Genomic DNA, 13,944 nt, shown 5'->3' on the forward strand with positions numbered 1-13,944 from the left:
CCCCACCATTCCTGCCTGTCATTTGGCTGCGGCGCTCCTCGTGCTTGCAGAGCAGCCCTCTCCCCGCTAGAGGGCGCCGCTGGCTCCCCTTCCCCGCCCGCGCAGCCAACGAGCGTGGGAGAGAGCGGCAGATAAGCAGGACCGGGCGGCACGAGGTGGGTTTTTTTTTTTTGGCCCGCTTTCCAGACGGTCACGTGCCTAGGAGTCCTCTCGGCGGTGGCGGCTGCGCTGCACGCGACTTCTCAGGGGCGCGCGCCGCTAGGGGGAGCCCTGCGTGGCCGGCGCGAGGCTTGTTGACCGTGCGGCGGTTGGTGGCGCGAGACTCTCTCGCGCCGTGTGTGACGCGTTCACAGGAAGAACGGGGTGGGCGGGAGGAGCTGGGGACACCGAGAGGCGCGGGCCGGGCTTGTCTGAGAGGAGAGAAGAGGAGCGAAGCGAAGCGGGCGGGAGGGGGAGCGCGATGTGAAGCCCCTACACGGCCCGGCCGGGCAGGCGCCGCCGCCTGGGAATGCGCGTCTGGCAGACGCGGCGACAGGTGAGCCGCGGGGCGGCTGAGCGAGCGGGCCCCTTCCCCGCGCGGTGCATTCCGGCCCCATGAGCGCCCAGCGCGTGGAGAGGCGGCCGGGCCCGCGGCCTGCCCCCAACTGCCAGTGACTCCGGCGCGGCCCGCGCGCGCGCGCGCCCGCCCGCAGCAGCTGCAGGAGGCGGGTGCGGGGCCGCGTAACCGCCCCGCAGTTGCCCGCGCGGGGAGGGGTCGGCGGGGGAGGGGCGCGCGAGCTGCAACTTGGTCGGGCGTGCTGCTGCTGTTAAACCTGCCTGTCTGGGTCACGCAGACCCCCCACCTTGCACCCGTCCGTGTCACATGGGGCCTCTGCCTCAGACACAACACTGGCCAGGGCAGAGCCGGAGTGGTGCAGCCCGGCTAGCGCCCGGATGCCAGCACAGGGGCAGTGCGGGGAGGAGGAGGAGGAGAAGAGCCCGTGGCATGGGCTAGCCACCCCCGTTCCGCAGCACCCACGCGTCCGGGCCCCGAGCGGGAGCAGCGTGCCTCTGTCCGCGGCTTCCCCGCCTGCCCGTCCCGGCGATGAGCCTGTGTAAGTGTGGCATAGCTGGAAGGAAGGGGTCTGCCTGTGGGAATGCAGGCTCGCAGTGTGTCCGTACGCGCTCGGTGTGTTTCCTGACGCCACTCTCCCCCGCTCACCGTGCTGCCTTGTTTTGCTACCGCCTTAGCAGTGAATCGACCCAGGATAGTAAGCAACAGCTGATGAGAAAAAATGCGCATTGTTACTCTTAAATGGGGAGGGGGGGTTGTGGAAGCTAAGAGTGGTCAGTGCTGAGCGTCTAGGTTTGTTGACATAAATCGGACACTGCAAGATTTCATCGTTTTTAGTGTGTTGCTGCGCATGTCTAAAATACTACCAAATAATGAAAGATAAGATTCTTTGGGTGTGTTTGTAGATAAGATACAGATGTTTGTTCTTGAAGCACTTTTCCTTTCCTTTTTACTTTGTGTGTCGATTTAAGAGACAGGTCTAATGTGAAAATTCAATTGCATAGTACAAAAAAGCAGGAGACTATTGATAGTAGTTATGCTGTCCAAAATGTGTAGAAAAATAAGCTCATGTAGAGGTGGTTTAATTACCAGTAGCTGCCAGAGGTCATAGTTAACATAGAACTATTCCAGAGACTAGTCTATTAAGAGTCAAGATAATTAACATACAAATGCAAAATCTCTGCAGACCTCTTCCGTTGCTATCTTGTCTCAAGTGTGTTGTTAGTGGCCCCACATCACACTGGTCTTTTGTTCCATCCCTTTCTTTCACTGGCTTATTTGACTGAATCTCTTAACTTGTTAGTGAATAATTCCTCCCTGTCAAATTGGAGGTCATTGGTAGGGCAGCATTAGGAAACAAACTCCTTACAGTACCTGCCTTGTTCTTGGCTTGTGAATAATTAAAGATTCTTAACTACTTTGCACATGTATGTTTTTAAGCTGTAAGAATTCAGGTAACAAAAAATGGTTTATTTAGAGCCTTTGTAGTAAAATGTCTGTCTTCTTGCGGATAGAACTTTTGTCTTCAATGTTATTCAGTAGATCGCTATTCCCTGCATTATTGGTCAAATATAGTAGTGATCAGGGCTTTCTGGATGGTCTATTTAATTTTTCCTTCCCATTGACCAATGAAATATAGATATATTGTGGGGCATAACACTGTGTCTCTGGGCACTGGGCTTCAGGCTATCTTGCTGCTGACTCCCTTGACCTAGAAGGTACTGGTCTAGAGAAGTGTCATGTCAGATTTTTCATCTGGCTACTGTTTCAGCTACTCTAAGGAACAAATATTAAGAGTTAGGCCAATAAGTATAAAAATAGGATTTGCAGCAGGTAGAGAAACTTAGTTACCACAGTGAGCCCCCCCCCCCCCCAAAAAAAAAACCTAAATTCACTTGTCCTCGGCAATTAGTGAAAGATAAATGTGCTTGATCCCACCATACGTTTTCCCAATTTAATCTTTGTTGAATAGTAGTAATTTTATGAAGGAGAATATTTTTCCCTCTTTGAATTAGATATTTGCCAAAAAAAAAAATTAATGACAGATATATTTTCCTTTTTGAGAGCTCCTGACTCCTATTAGCAGTAGTTTTGGGTAGTAGATGTGTAGGGAGGGAACTAAATCTCATAATACTGAAATTTTTCCATTAACGGAATACTATTGGGACCAGTCGGGTGGTAGTTCTGTGCTCTCCAGGCGGAGCAGCAGAATAAGAGGAAAGGGAGCAGAAAAAATGAGAACTGCCATGAATTGTTCAGGGCTGTGAGGGAGAGCAACTTGAATGGAGAAGGCAAGAGGGCAAAGAAATGGCCTGAGCACCATGCAAGGAAGATGACTTTTGTGGGACCCTATGTAAATACATTATATGAGTTGCTCTAGCGTTTTCACTGAAAAAAAATTACGTAGCACTTCCTGTACATCGTTGTGCCTGTCTTCTCCATTTTGGAAAGCAGACAATATTGCAATTGTAAATACTAATATTGTCAGGAATGGAGGATTCTTGTTATGTGCTGCCAGCTATGTTTAAGGATGGTGCATTGGCAATCATCGCGTAGAAACCCAAAATAATAGTGTATGGGCCTGGGGGAGAACTGGTCTTTCCACTTGCCAGCTTCTTCAGGAGCAGGGAATGTACAAGGTAGCTTTAAATTCCATGGGTTGTGGAGCACATCCACTATAGGCCTCTGTTCTCAAAACTGACTGAAGAGTGTCACTGCTTTGGAGTTGCACATTGTGGCTATTTGATCTTGGTATATAAATTGGATGAGCTTCACTCTTTCTGATCTAATTGACTCGCTGAGGCAATCCACGGTCATATTGTGGTCACTGCAAAATTTGACTCTGAGGAGGTTCAAAAATAGTGACTTGTGAAACTTAGGGCTTGTCTGCACTTACAGCTGCATTGCTACCTATCCTGATGGAAAAGCTTCTCCTGTTGGGTGTAGGTACGCCACCTCCTCATCAGGTGGTAACTTTGTCCAGAAGCGCTGAGCAATGTAGTTATATCGAAATAAGTTTGTACTGTAGACCAGTGCTTACTTGTTATTCTAAAGTTTTGAGTCTCCCACTTGGTAGTTTATGTATGCCACAGTCCTGAGACTGTAAACCAGACTGCTTCTCTATAAGAAAAGAGAGCTGACTGCACTACTTGGGTTTTTGTGTCTTTGTATGTTCACCATGTCCCCTAACCATTGATATCTGGTCAAATCACAACTCCAGGGGTACTTCCTTATCTGGCTTGTCTGAATTCAGCTACCTTCTTGATTTATGGAGGATAGGAGATTACAGTAATCCTGGCAATGTGGAAACTAATAGCAGATGAAAAAATACTGCATCAGGCACATATTCAAGCATGACCATTTTAGCAGAAACAGAGAGAGACTGCCTTGGATCCCAGAATTTGATGGATCCTGTAAGCACATGCACGCATCCCTCAAGCTTCTACCCAGCCTGGGATTGAGGGTATAAACAGCACCACTGCTCCATAATGGTCCCCAGTTCCTTTTCTTACATTTCAGCGAAAGCAAAAACTTTCCTTTTTAACTTTTTTTTTTTTTTTTTTTGGTCTTACTGCAACTTGTATTATTAATGATTTTGTTGCAGGGCACAGGAAAGGGAATTAATTTAGAACTTTGGATTATATTCTAGTTGCTGTCAGTGTTGGATCCAGTTTAGAAGAAGATGAACTTTCTCTAAAAATGTTTTTCTTGCACGCACAGTTTTCCTTCCTCAAGTGGTCATGAACAGTGACTTCACTTGGCTATGAACTGTGAGTTGTGCGTGTCTTTTTCCCATTGAGCACAGAAAGATGATCTCTTTTAATGAAAGAGACTGTCAAATACAGTTTCAAGAAAGTCTCCTTTTAAAGGGGACTGTCCAACTACTAATGTGGCTCAGAAAATCATAATGCCAAAGCTGCAGTGGCTTTACAGACTGAAAGGGTTTGCACAAAAGAAAGGTCATTCCATATATCCTCTTCTAAAGAGCACCAGAGACTCTGGGATTTGGGAAGGGTGCAACTGACTTCTTCCTCATGGCTCTGTACCAGGAGGGAGAGCTCTGCTAGCATTTGGGCATGTGGGTTGGTCCATGAGGTCAGTTTCCCTAGAGCCTGGGAGTCCTGCCAAGAAAAGGGCTTCCTCAGATCTGGGCCACTTAGTACTATCTCTGCACATCGACTCTGTGGAATTCATTTGCCTGAACCCTTAAAAATTGAACTCTTAGGACCCTATTGGATGGGTTGGCAGAAGAGGTGGACTGTCCTTTGCACTGAACCCAGAGATACCAAAACTGTTATTCCATCTTAGAAGACTTTGGGAAGAATAAGATACACAGATGGCAGCATGCCTCATAGCGCCAGATGATTGCAAGGTCCTCCTTAAAGATGCCCTGCAAAGATGAATGGTCATTTTGTGCCATTTGGGTGTGATGCATGTTTGTTTGTTTCTGCTGTATTATGTAAAAAGTGTTCTGGAAGATTTGTTTTATCTGTTCGTGTTTTACATTATAAATTTGAGTCACAGTGGTTTTCTTGGACTGGACAGGACGGACAGATAAAACATTAGTAAACATTGAGAGCAGAAGTAAACATGAGTAAATATTGAGAGTAAACATTGAGAGCAGAAGCCATTTTTATTCAGACTATTTAAGGAGATGCTGTTGAGTTGCATTTCTGGAATTGTCCAATTTAAAAACTGTTTCTAATAAAGCAGACTTTAAATATTATAAGAATGGCAGTATTGGGCCAGACCAATGATCCATCTAGCTCAGTATCCTGTCTTCTGACAGTGGCCAGTGCCAGACGATTCAAAGAGAATGAACAGAACAAGGCAATTATTGTGTGATCCCTCCCTTATCATCTAGTCCCAGATTCTGGCAGTCAGAGGCTTAGGGACACCCAGAGCATGGGGTTGCATTCCTGACCATTAGGGGTGTAAATATCCATTTTAAAAGTTATCCATTTAAAAAATTAAAATGATATATTTTAAACAGTTAACCAATTAAAGAGAAGGGCGAGAGTCGGCTGGTCGGCCGGGGCTGGGAGCTAACGGTTAGGGTTGGGTAATGGGTAAGACTAATGCTTACCGGTTAACTGTTTAACCATTTAGTATTTTACATCCCTACTGACCATTTTGTCTAATACCCACTGATGGACCTATCCTTGAACTTATCTAATTCTTTTTTTGAACCCAGTTATGCTTTTGGCCTTCACACTATCCCCTAGCAACGAGTTCCTGTTGTGCGAAGAAATACAGTAAACACTTGTCATATTGGTGCCCTTTTTCTATGTTGCTCCTAAGCAGCTGTTGCTGTTATGGGGAGTGTCATCTGACCAAAGGCCTATGAAGAGTTAAGAGCATTTTGGAAGGGGTGGGTCAGCCATGTTGTGGGAGGGAATTGAGGAGTATGGGGTAGGGGAACCCCAGATTTGGCAGGGGAGCCCCCAGTTGGAAGAATGGCTGAGCAAGCCAGGCTGCCAACAGGCTGAGGATACTCTTGCTGGCAGCTTCATGCTCCACCCTGGTGAGGGAGGGAAGGGTGGCTGGGGAGGGCACCCTGTGCAGCCTGCAAGGTGGGGGTGGCTCCTAGCATGGACAGCAGAGTTGGGAGTGGGGAAGGAGACAGGTAAGTGCCCTGGGGAGCGAGGTCCCCTGACCACCCACTGCAAAACAGCACAGCCACACCCCGCCACTGGCAACCGAGATGGAGGGGACTGGTCAGTGTTGGGAGGGGGGTCCTGATACTCCCCACTGCAAAATAGCAAACACAACCCAGCCTATTGCTGCTTGCAAGCCAGATGCTGAGGAAGGGAGGAGGAAACCTTTGAGCTGCACCTCTGCTGCTCCCCTGACCCCAGCTTCTCCCCACCCTGAAAATCTCTTCCAGACCCTCTCCTCAAACTCCTTGCTACACATGCTCTCCACACAGGCTCTGTCAGGCAGAGCAAGTAGATGGGGCTGTGTGCATGGTGCTGAAGGTCCAGGTCAGGAGGGGAATGGAGATGGAGTATGCAATTTGGGGGTACCCTAAAAGCCCCCCCCAATCTGTACCCCTGGAGGTGATGTCACAATGTCACAAGTGTTGCTCTTATGTGGTGACTATGTTGCTGTTACCAAGTGGACAATACACAGTAGGGAAAGTGTTCCCAGGTGAAAAGTTGCTCTTACAAGGTGTTGATGCAAACAAATGTCTACTGTACTTCTTTGTATTTGTTTTAAACCTGCTGTCTGTTAATTTCATTGGGTGACCACTGGTTCTTGTGTCATGTGAAAGGGTAAATAATTCCTTATTCACTTTCTCTACACCATTCATGATTTTATAGACCTGTATTATATCCCCCCATCCCTCTTAGTCATTTCTTTTTCTAAGTTGAACAGTCCCAGTCCTTTTAACCTCTTCTCACGTGGAAGCTGTTCCATACCCCATGTCATTTTTGTTGCCCTTCTCTGTACTTTCCCAATTTTAATAGATATTTTTTGAGATGAGGTGACTAGAACTGCACAAAGTATTCAAGGTGTGGGCACACCATGGAGTTATGTAATGATATTGTGATATTTTTTGTCATCATATCTACCCTTTCCTAATGTTTCCCAGCATTCTGTTGGCTTTTTCGACTGCTGTTGCACATTGAGTAGATGTTTTCCAAGAACTATCCACGATGACTCTGAAATCTTTCTTGAGTGGTGACAGCTAACTTACACCCATCATTTTGTATGTATAGTTGGGATTATTTTTCCAATGTACACTTTTTTGCACTTATCGATATTGAATTTCATCTGCCATTGTTGCCCAGTCGCATAGTTTTGCAAGATCCCTTTGTAACTCTTACCCATCTCATGGTTTACCCCTTTTTCCAGATCATGTATGAATATGCTGAACAGCACAAGACCCAGTACAGATCCTTGGAGGACCCTATTATTTACCCCTCTCCACTGTAAAAACTGGCCATTTATTCCTACTCTTTATTTCTTGTCTTTTAACCAGGTACTGATCCATCAGAGGACTTTCCTTCTTATCCCATGGCTGTCTACTTTGCTTAAGAGCCTTTGGTGAGGGACCTTGTCAAAGGCTTTCTGAAAGTTCAAGTACACTGTATCCATTTGATCACCCTTGTCCACATATTTGTTGACCCTCCTCCACCCAAATAATTGTAATAGATTGGTGAGGCATGATTTCCCTTTTCAAAAGCTGTGTTGACTCTTCCCCAACATATTGTGTTCATCTGTGTGTCTGATAATTCTGTTCTTTACTATAGTTTTAAACCAGTTTGTCTGATACTGAACTTAGGCTTACTGGCCTGTAGTTGCCTGGATCGCCTTTTAAAAATAGGTGTTACATTAGGTGTCTTCCACTTATATGGTACAGAGGCTGATTTAAGCAATAGGTTGGATGCCACAATTAGTAGTTTTGCAATATTATCTTAGAGTTCCTTCAGATGTAAGAGTGAATACCATCTGGTTCTGGTGACTTATTACTGTTTGATTTATCAGTTTGTTTCAAAAACCTCCTCTACTGACACCATGAAACTTCTTTTAAAAAATTATTTTAAGTGATTTTAAATGTTTTTCTGATTTCTTGTAAAGGAGAAACTTAACTAGAGAGGAGAGCAGTGAAACTGGTCACACACAATTTTGTTAAATGCCTACATTAAATAAACTGGGGAAAAAGTCCTCAAGCAAAACCAGGACCATTTATTGTTATCTCTAATGTAAAAAGCAAGCAGAAACACCATAACCTCCCATGCTTTAAATACAACATGCACCATCTTTATATTTGGGCTTCCAGATCTGATGAGCTAAATTTAGGATCTTCAGCAATGTGTTCCCCATTTGAAAATAAGTTGTAGTGCACACTCCTTTTAATCTGTTGAATGACCAGCAGCTGTCAACTGTCATCATTTTAGAAAGGTTCTCTCATTTATATTTCTTTCTCATACAGAAAGGAGAAAGGATTCAGCCACACTGGCTTAAAACATTCCTCCCTTCTTCACACAAAAAATGGCAGGAGCGAATCTACTTGCTTGGACCTGTCTGCCATCAAGAGAAGGCAAATCAGAAACTGTTTAAAAGTATGAATGGCTTGAGAAGAGGGTGTTGAAGGAGTGGGAGAAGAGAAATAGTATACATAAAAGTTATACTTGAAGATGGCACCCAGGAAAGCTGTAAGTCATGTGTTTTATCCAGAGGAAGGCTACTTTTAACTTAAGGCCTTCCTGCATCCATCTCCACAAAGCAAAGATGTGGCTGTGCTCTGGATGCTGATTTAGGCATCTGCTTCAAGGTAGACACCTTCAGACCTCTCCAGGCCACGAATGATTGAGACTTGACTGTCATTTGGAGGCCTTGAGATCTGAGGAGCTCTGCTTTCTCCAAAGAGAATAAGGTGGTGTCCCCAAGACAGAGACCACTGTATAACCTCGAGGAACTTGGTGCCTCTGAACATCACTTCAGTTGAATCTGGAAGAGAATATCAGACAGAAATAATTTCCATGTGCTGAGAGAAGGTCCTGAAACTAGTAAGTTAGGATGGGAACGCAACACTTCAAAGTAAGCATAGAGGCACACTGTACTGAGAAGGCAATAGTTCTGGCAAAGCTTTGAGGCCATCACATTGCTAAATCCCAAAAGAATATGAATACATGAGGGAAATTATGAAGCTAATCAACCACAGTATGTTGAATTCTGTGCCTATGAATTGTGGCAGTGGCAAGCCATGTCCTTACCTGAAGGAGCTGCTGACTCTTCAACTCAAAGACTAATCGAGCCAAGTAACTAAAAGTATTAAAAGGAATTGCTGGGAAGAGCCACTTGTGGGACTGGGAAACAAGGGGAATAGAGGAAAAAACAAAACTCTGTTGAAACTCAAGCTGATGTCCCAAGGAACAGAAGAAAGCTGCTGCTGGTTAAACAGCTACAGTTGTGATGAGCTCCGAAGCTGATTGACTAGCAATGATCAGAAACACTGTTCCTAGAGGGCAGTGAGACATTGCCAGTTGGTCTTAGAATGAGTCCGGCGTGCTTGTGTTTTGGAGGATGTAAGAGTTGGATGTAGTGCACAACAATAAAATTAGTATCTTGTCTAAACGTGGCCTGCACAACATATGAGCAGCCTGTATTCACTGCTGCGCCATCTATTTTCAGCCTGACTCATGTTGACTTGAGCTGTTATGTATTCATCCCCACAATTCCTAAAGTTGCTTTTATTCTTTGTGTATCACAATCAGTTGTCCCAGATTCCAAATGTGCTGTCATAATGTACAATGCTGATGCACACAGATACTTGTTCAACAACAGACCTGTGTATGGCTCCATCAGCAAACACAGTAATAAACCTAGCTTTCTGTATTCGTGTGAGACACTTGTGTAAGACTTTATAATTGCTTGCTGTGACAAATATGACAATTTCCTACAATATCTTTGGGAGATATTACCGTATTAAGTGTATGTATCATTGTGAGCCAGGGATTTTATGTATTTCCATGAGGGGTTGGAGCGTGGCCACAGCCCTCCTGTAGTCAACAACAGTGGGGGGTGATTAGGCAAAATCACTCAGGTTGCAACACCTTCTAGCTGGAGAGGCTCTTGTATACTAGTTCAGACTGGAGTCTCCAGAGACCATCTGGTAAAGAGAGGCCTTTTAGATAATATATTGAGTTTAAACTGACTCAGGGTCGTCTTTTTGATCCAGCAAATGGACAGAACGTTCTGTCTAAGGGGGTGACCCCAAGTGCTTATGGAAGGCTTGGAGGGATTGACACCTACCATTTGGAGTTGGGGTGACCTCTGATAAGCTTTTTAGCATGTGCATTGTTTCTTTTATTGGTTTTAATATGTTTGGTCTGTAATCCTTTCATTTTAAGAATAAATGTGTGGTAACTCATAACTGTTTGCAGTTATGTTGTTCATAACTTTTTGAAGAGTTACAAAGCACAGAGGCTGGGCTGACTAAGGTTGGTTTGCTAGGAATAACACAGTGTAGGCAGGAAACTGTGCAACCACAGTTCAGAAAGGAGAGAGAGATTGGCCTTCTCCCAAGAGAGGTGACAGCTGAGAAACATAGAGTGGGTGCCCATGCTGGACATCGGGGGGGAGGGGGAGAATACAGGTGCAGTTGTCATGAACTGTGACACTTGTATCTAAAAATCTTTCACTTCTTAGGTGTTAACTTAGTTTGATCCAAGATTAAGGCCATTTTGGCCTGCAGATTGCAAACTGAAGACAATTTCAAAATCTCAGAAATTGATATTATATTTAGCAACACTGTGTAGAACTTCTGTATCTCCTCAAGTTGCATTTTCTGGAGCAATGTAGTAATAGGAGTTTCTTGGGACAAAATGACATTTCCTGCTACCGTGTATTTCACATGAGCAGTCATGTACATATAGGGAATTAATTTTAAAGGGCTTTACTACTCATGATTTTTGCAAATTACACAACATTTCACTTTTCTGACACAAGACTATGGATCAGCTTTTCATAGATTCTGGAAAGTGAGTTTTACTATTGACTTCTCATACTCCTTAGCTTACTGTTTTGTGTCACATGCTTTATTCTTCATCGAGGGTCTTCAGTTTTATCTTTTGATTAAGGCTTGTTGGCCTTCTTACTCCAAACTCTCTCTCCCCTTCCACACCCTCCCCCAGAAAGTGGCAGTTCATGGTCCAGAAACTTTTCCAATGTTTTTTAGTCAGCCAGTTCTAGGCATGTAATTTTTATACAGATATGGTTAAAACACTAGTAGTCAGGGATTGATTGGATTAAAATTGCCTGACTGGCCCTGACATCAGCAACTGCTTGCAGTTGCAAATGACTCTAATGGTATTAGAGGTCATTCCCTCCTAAAATCAGCTCAAACTACTCTAACAGTATCAGGTCATCAAGTTTAGAGTTCATTTTGTTATAAAATGATATTGTCAATCCAAGAACTTCAAACATCCTGAAAAGTTTTTTTTAATTGTCTGTGTCATCCCGTTCCTCCCTCCTCCCCGCATTATATGTTGGCGTGTAAGCTGATTTTAAACTCCAGTTGCCCCATCCCTCAATGTTTTAGGGTTACTAACACTCAAAAATGTATTGTAACACAATTTAGTCCCCTGCTGCAGGAGCTCTTGCTAGAAGACACAACCAAGAATGAGACTCCATTGTGCTTGGCATTGTACAAATGCATCGTAAGACAGTGTGCTTGCCAGTGATGGGTTTGTGAGGTGGGAGCTGGAACTGAGAGCCATGAAACGCATATAGGGCCACAAAACATCCATTAGATGAAAACAATTTTTAATCCTTGCTGAGCTGAATTCAAAGTGGTCAGCTACAGATGAAAGGTTCTGTAGCTCATTAGCAATGTCGCGAGGCATCCAGTCTCCCACAAGTGCTAATGTTACAGCCTCAGAAAGGAGGCATGCATTCTAGAATAATAAATTTACCAAATGTATTGTGACCTTTTTGGAGTTACTCAGGCACAGTCTTCCAGTGTGGACAAACGGACAATCTCCTACACGTTGCTCTCAGTCTTTAACGCATAATATAATAAAGTGCTGCACCCTGTTCTTAAAGGAACAGCTCTCATTAACCAAAACACAAATACTAAAAATGCCACAGTAAAACAAATATTGGCTAGGGCCATCAAGCAATTAAAAAAATTAATCGTGATTGATCGTGAGATTAAACAATAGAAATCCATTTATTTAAATATTTTTGGGTGTTTTCTACATTTTCAAATATAATGATTTCAGTTACAGCACAATACAAAGTATACAGCACTCACCTTATATTTTTGCTTACAAATATTTGTGCATTAAAAAACAAAAGAAACCATATTTTTCAATTCACCTCATACAAGTACTGTAATGCAAATTGAAGTTACAAATGTAGAATTATGTACAAAAAACTGCATTCAGAAACAAAACAGTGTAAAACTTTAGAGCCTACAAGTGCACTCAGTCCTACTTATTCAGCCAGTCACTCAGCCAAACAAGTTTGTTTACATTTGCAGGAGATGATGCTGCCTGCTTCTCGTTTACAGTGTCACCTGAAAGTGAGAACAGACGTTCACAAGGCACTGTTGTAGCCGGCATTGCAAGATATTTACATGCCAGATGTGCTGAAGGTCATATATCCCTTCATCTTCAACCACCATTCCAGAGGACATGCGTCCATGCTTATGATGGGTTCTGCTTGATAACGATCCAAAGCAGCGCAGAGCAATGCATGTTCACTTTCATCATCTGAGTCAGATGCCACCAGCAGAAGATTGATTTTCTTTTTTGATGGTTCGGGTTCTATAGTTTCCATATCAGAGTTTTGCTCTTTTAAGACTTCTGAAAGCATGCTCCACATCTCATCGCTCTCAGATTTTGGAAGGCACTTCAGATTCTTAAACCTTGGGCTGAGTGCTGTAGCTATCTTTAGAAATCTCACATTGGTACCTTCTTTGCGTTTTGTCAGATCTGCAGTGAAAGTGTTCTTTAAATGAACAATATGTGCTGGGTTATCATTCAAGACAGCTATAATATGAAATACATGGCAGAATTCGGGTAAAACAGCAGGAGACATGCTATTCTACCCCAGGAAGTTCAGTCAAAATTTAATTAACTCATTTTTTTTTTTTTTTTTTAAATGAGAGTCATCAGCATGGAAGCGTGTTCTCTGGAATGGGAGCTGAAGCATGAAGGGGCATACGAATGTTTAGCATATCTGGCATGTAAATACTTAACAGTGCCTGCTACAAAAGTGCCATGCAAACACCTATTCTCACTTTCTGGTGACATTGTAAATAAGAAGCCAGCAGCATTATCTCCCGTAAATGTAAACAAACTTGTTTGTTTTAGGGATTGGCTGAATAAGAAGTAGGACTGAGTGGACTTGTAGGCTCTAAAGTTTTACATTGTTTGTTTCTGAGGGCAGTTATGTAACAAAAAAAGTCTACATTTGTAAGTTGCACCTTCACCATAAAGAGATTGCATTATGGATGAGGTGAATTGAAAAATACCATTTTTTATTGTTTTTTACAGTGCAAATATTTGTAATAAAAATAATATAAAGTGAGCAGTGTATGCTTTCTATTCTGTGTTGTAATTTAAAACAATATATTTGAAAATGTAGAAAAACATCCAAAAATAAAAATAAATTTCAATTGGTATTCTATTGCTTAACAGTGCAATTAAAACTGTGATGAATTGTGATTCATATTTTTGAGTTAATCGCGTGAGTTAACTGTGATTAATCGACAGCCTTAATATTAACACAAAACCCAGTTCACTTCTGCATACGTTGTATTGGAGTATAAAATCATTCCAACAATTACTCCAGACTCCTTACTAGAGCTAGTTATGAATTTTCTAATGAATCCTTTTTAGTTGGAAAACGCCAATTCACTGAAACTGAAACAGTTC

At 43.3% G+C, this 13,944-nt stretch overlaps 1 protein-coding gene across 10 annotated transcripts in view; it reads left to right on the forward strand.

The window, feature by feature from the left end:
- Window positions 1–298: 298 nt before the first annotated feature.
- The window catches only part of REV1 (REV1 DNA directed polymerase), a 95,721-nt gene continuing 82,075 nt past the window's right edge, over window positions 299–13,944 (forward strand). For 4 of the 10 annotated variants that reach the window (XR_013636084.1, XM_073352291.2, XM_073352164.2 and 1 more), the window contains exon 1: window positions 571–1,094. Coding sequence is in view for 7 of the 10 variants with exons in the window: in XM_073352291.2 (XP_073208392.2) it covers window positions 934–1,094 (161 nt within the window). In the remaining 3 variants the exon portion in view is untranslated. Of the gene's footprint in view, window positions 536–570; window positions 1,095–13,944 lie in introns of those variants that run through there. The other 6 variants (XM_073352192.2, XM_073352182.2, XM_073352203.2 and 3 more) reach the window with 2 other exon arrangements.

Source organism: Lepidochelys kempii, chromosome 1, assembly GCF_965140285.1.
Source record: "Lepidochelys kempii isolate rLepKem1 chromosome 1, rLepKem1.hap1, whole genome shotgun sequence".
In the NCBI taxonomy this organism is placed as follows: Eukaryota; Metazoa; Chordata; order Testudines; family Cheloniidae; genus Lepidochelys; species Lepidochelys kempii.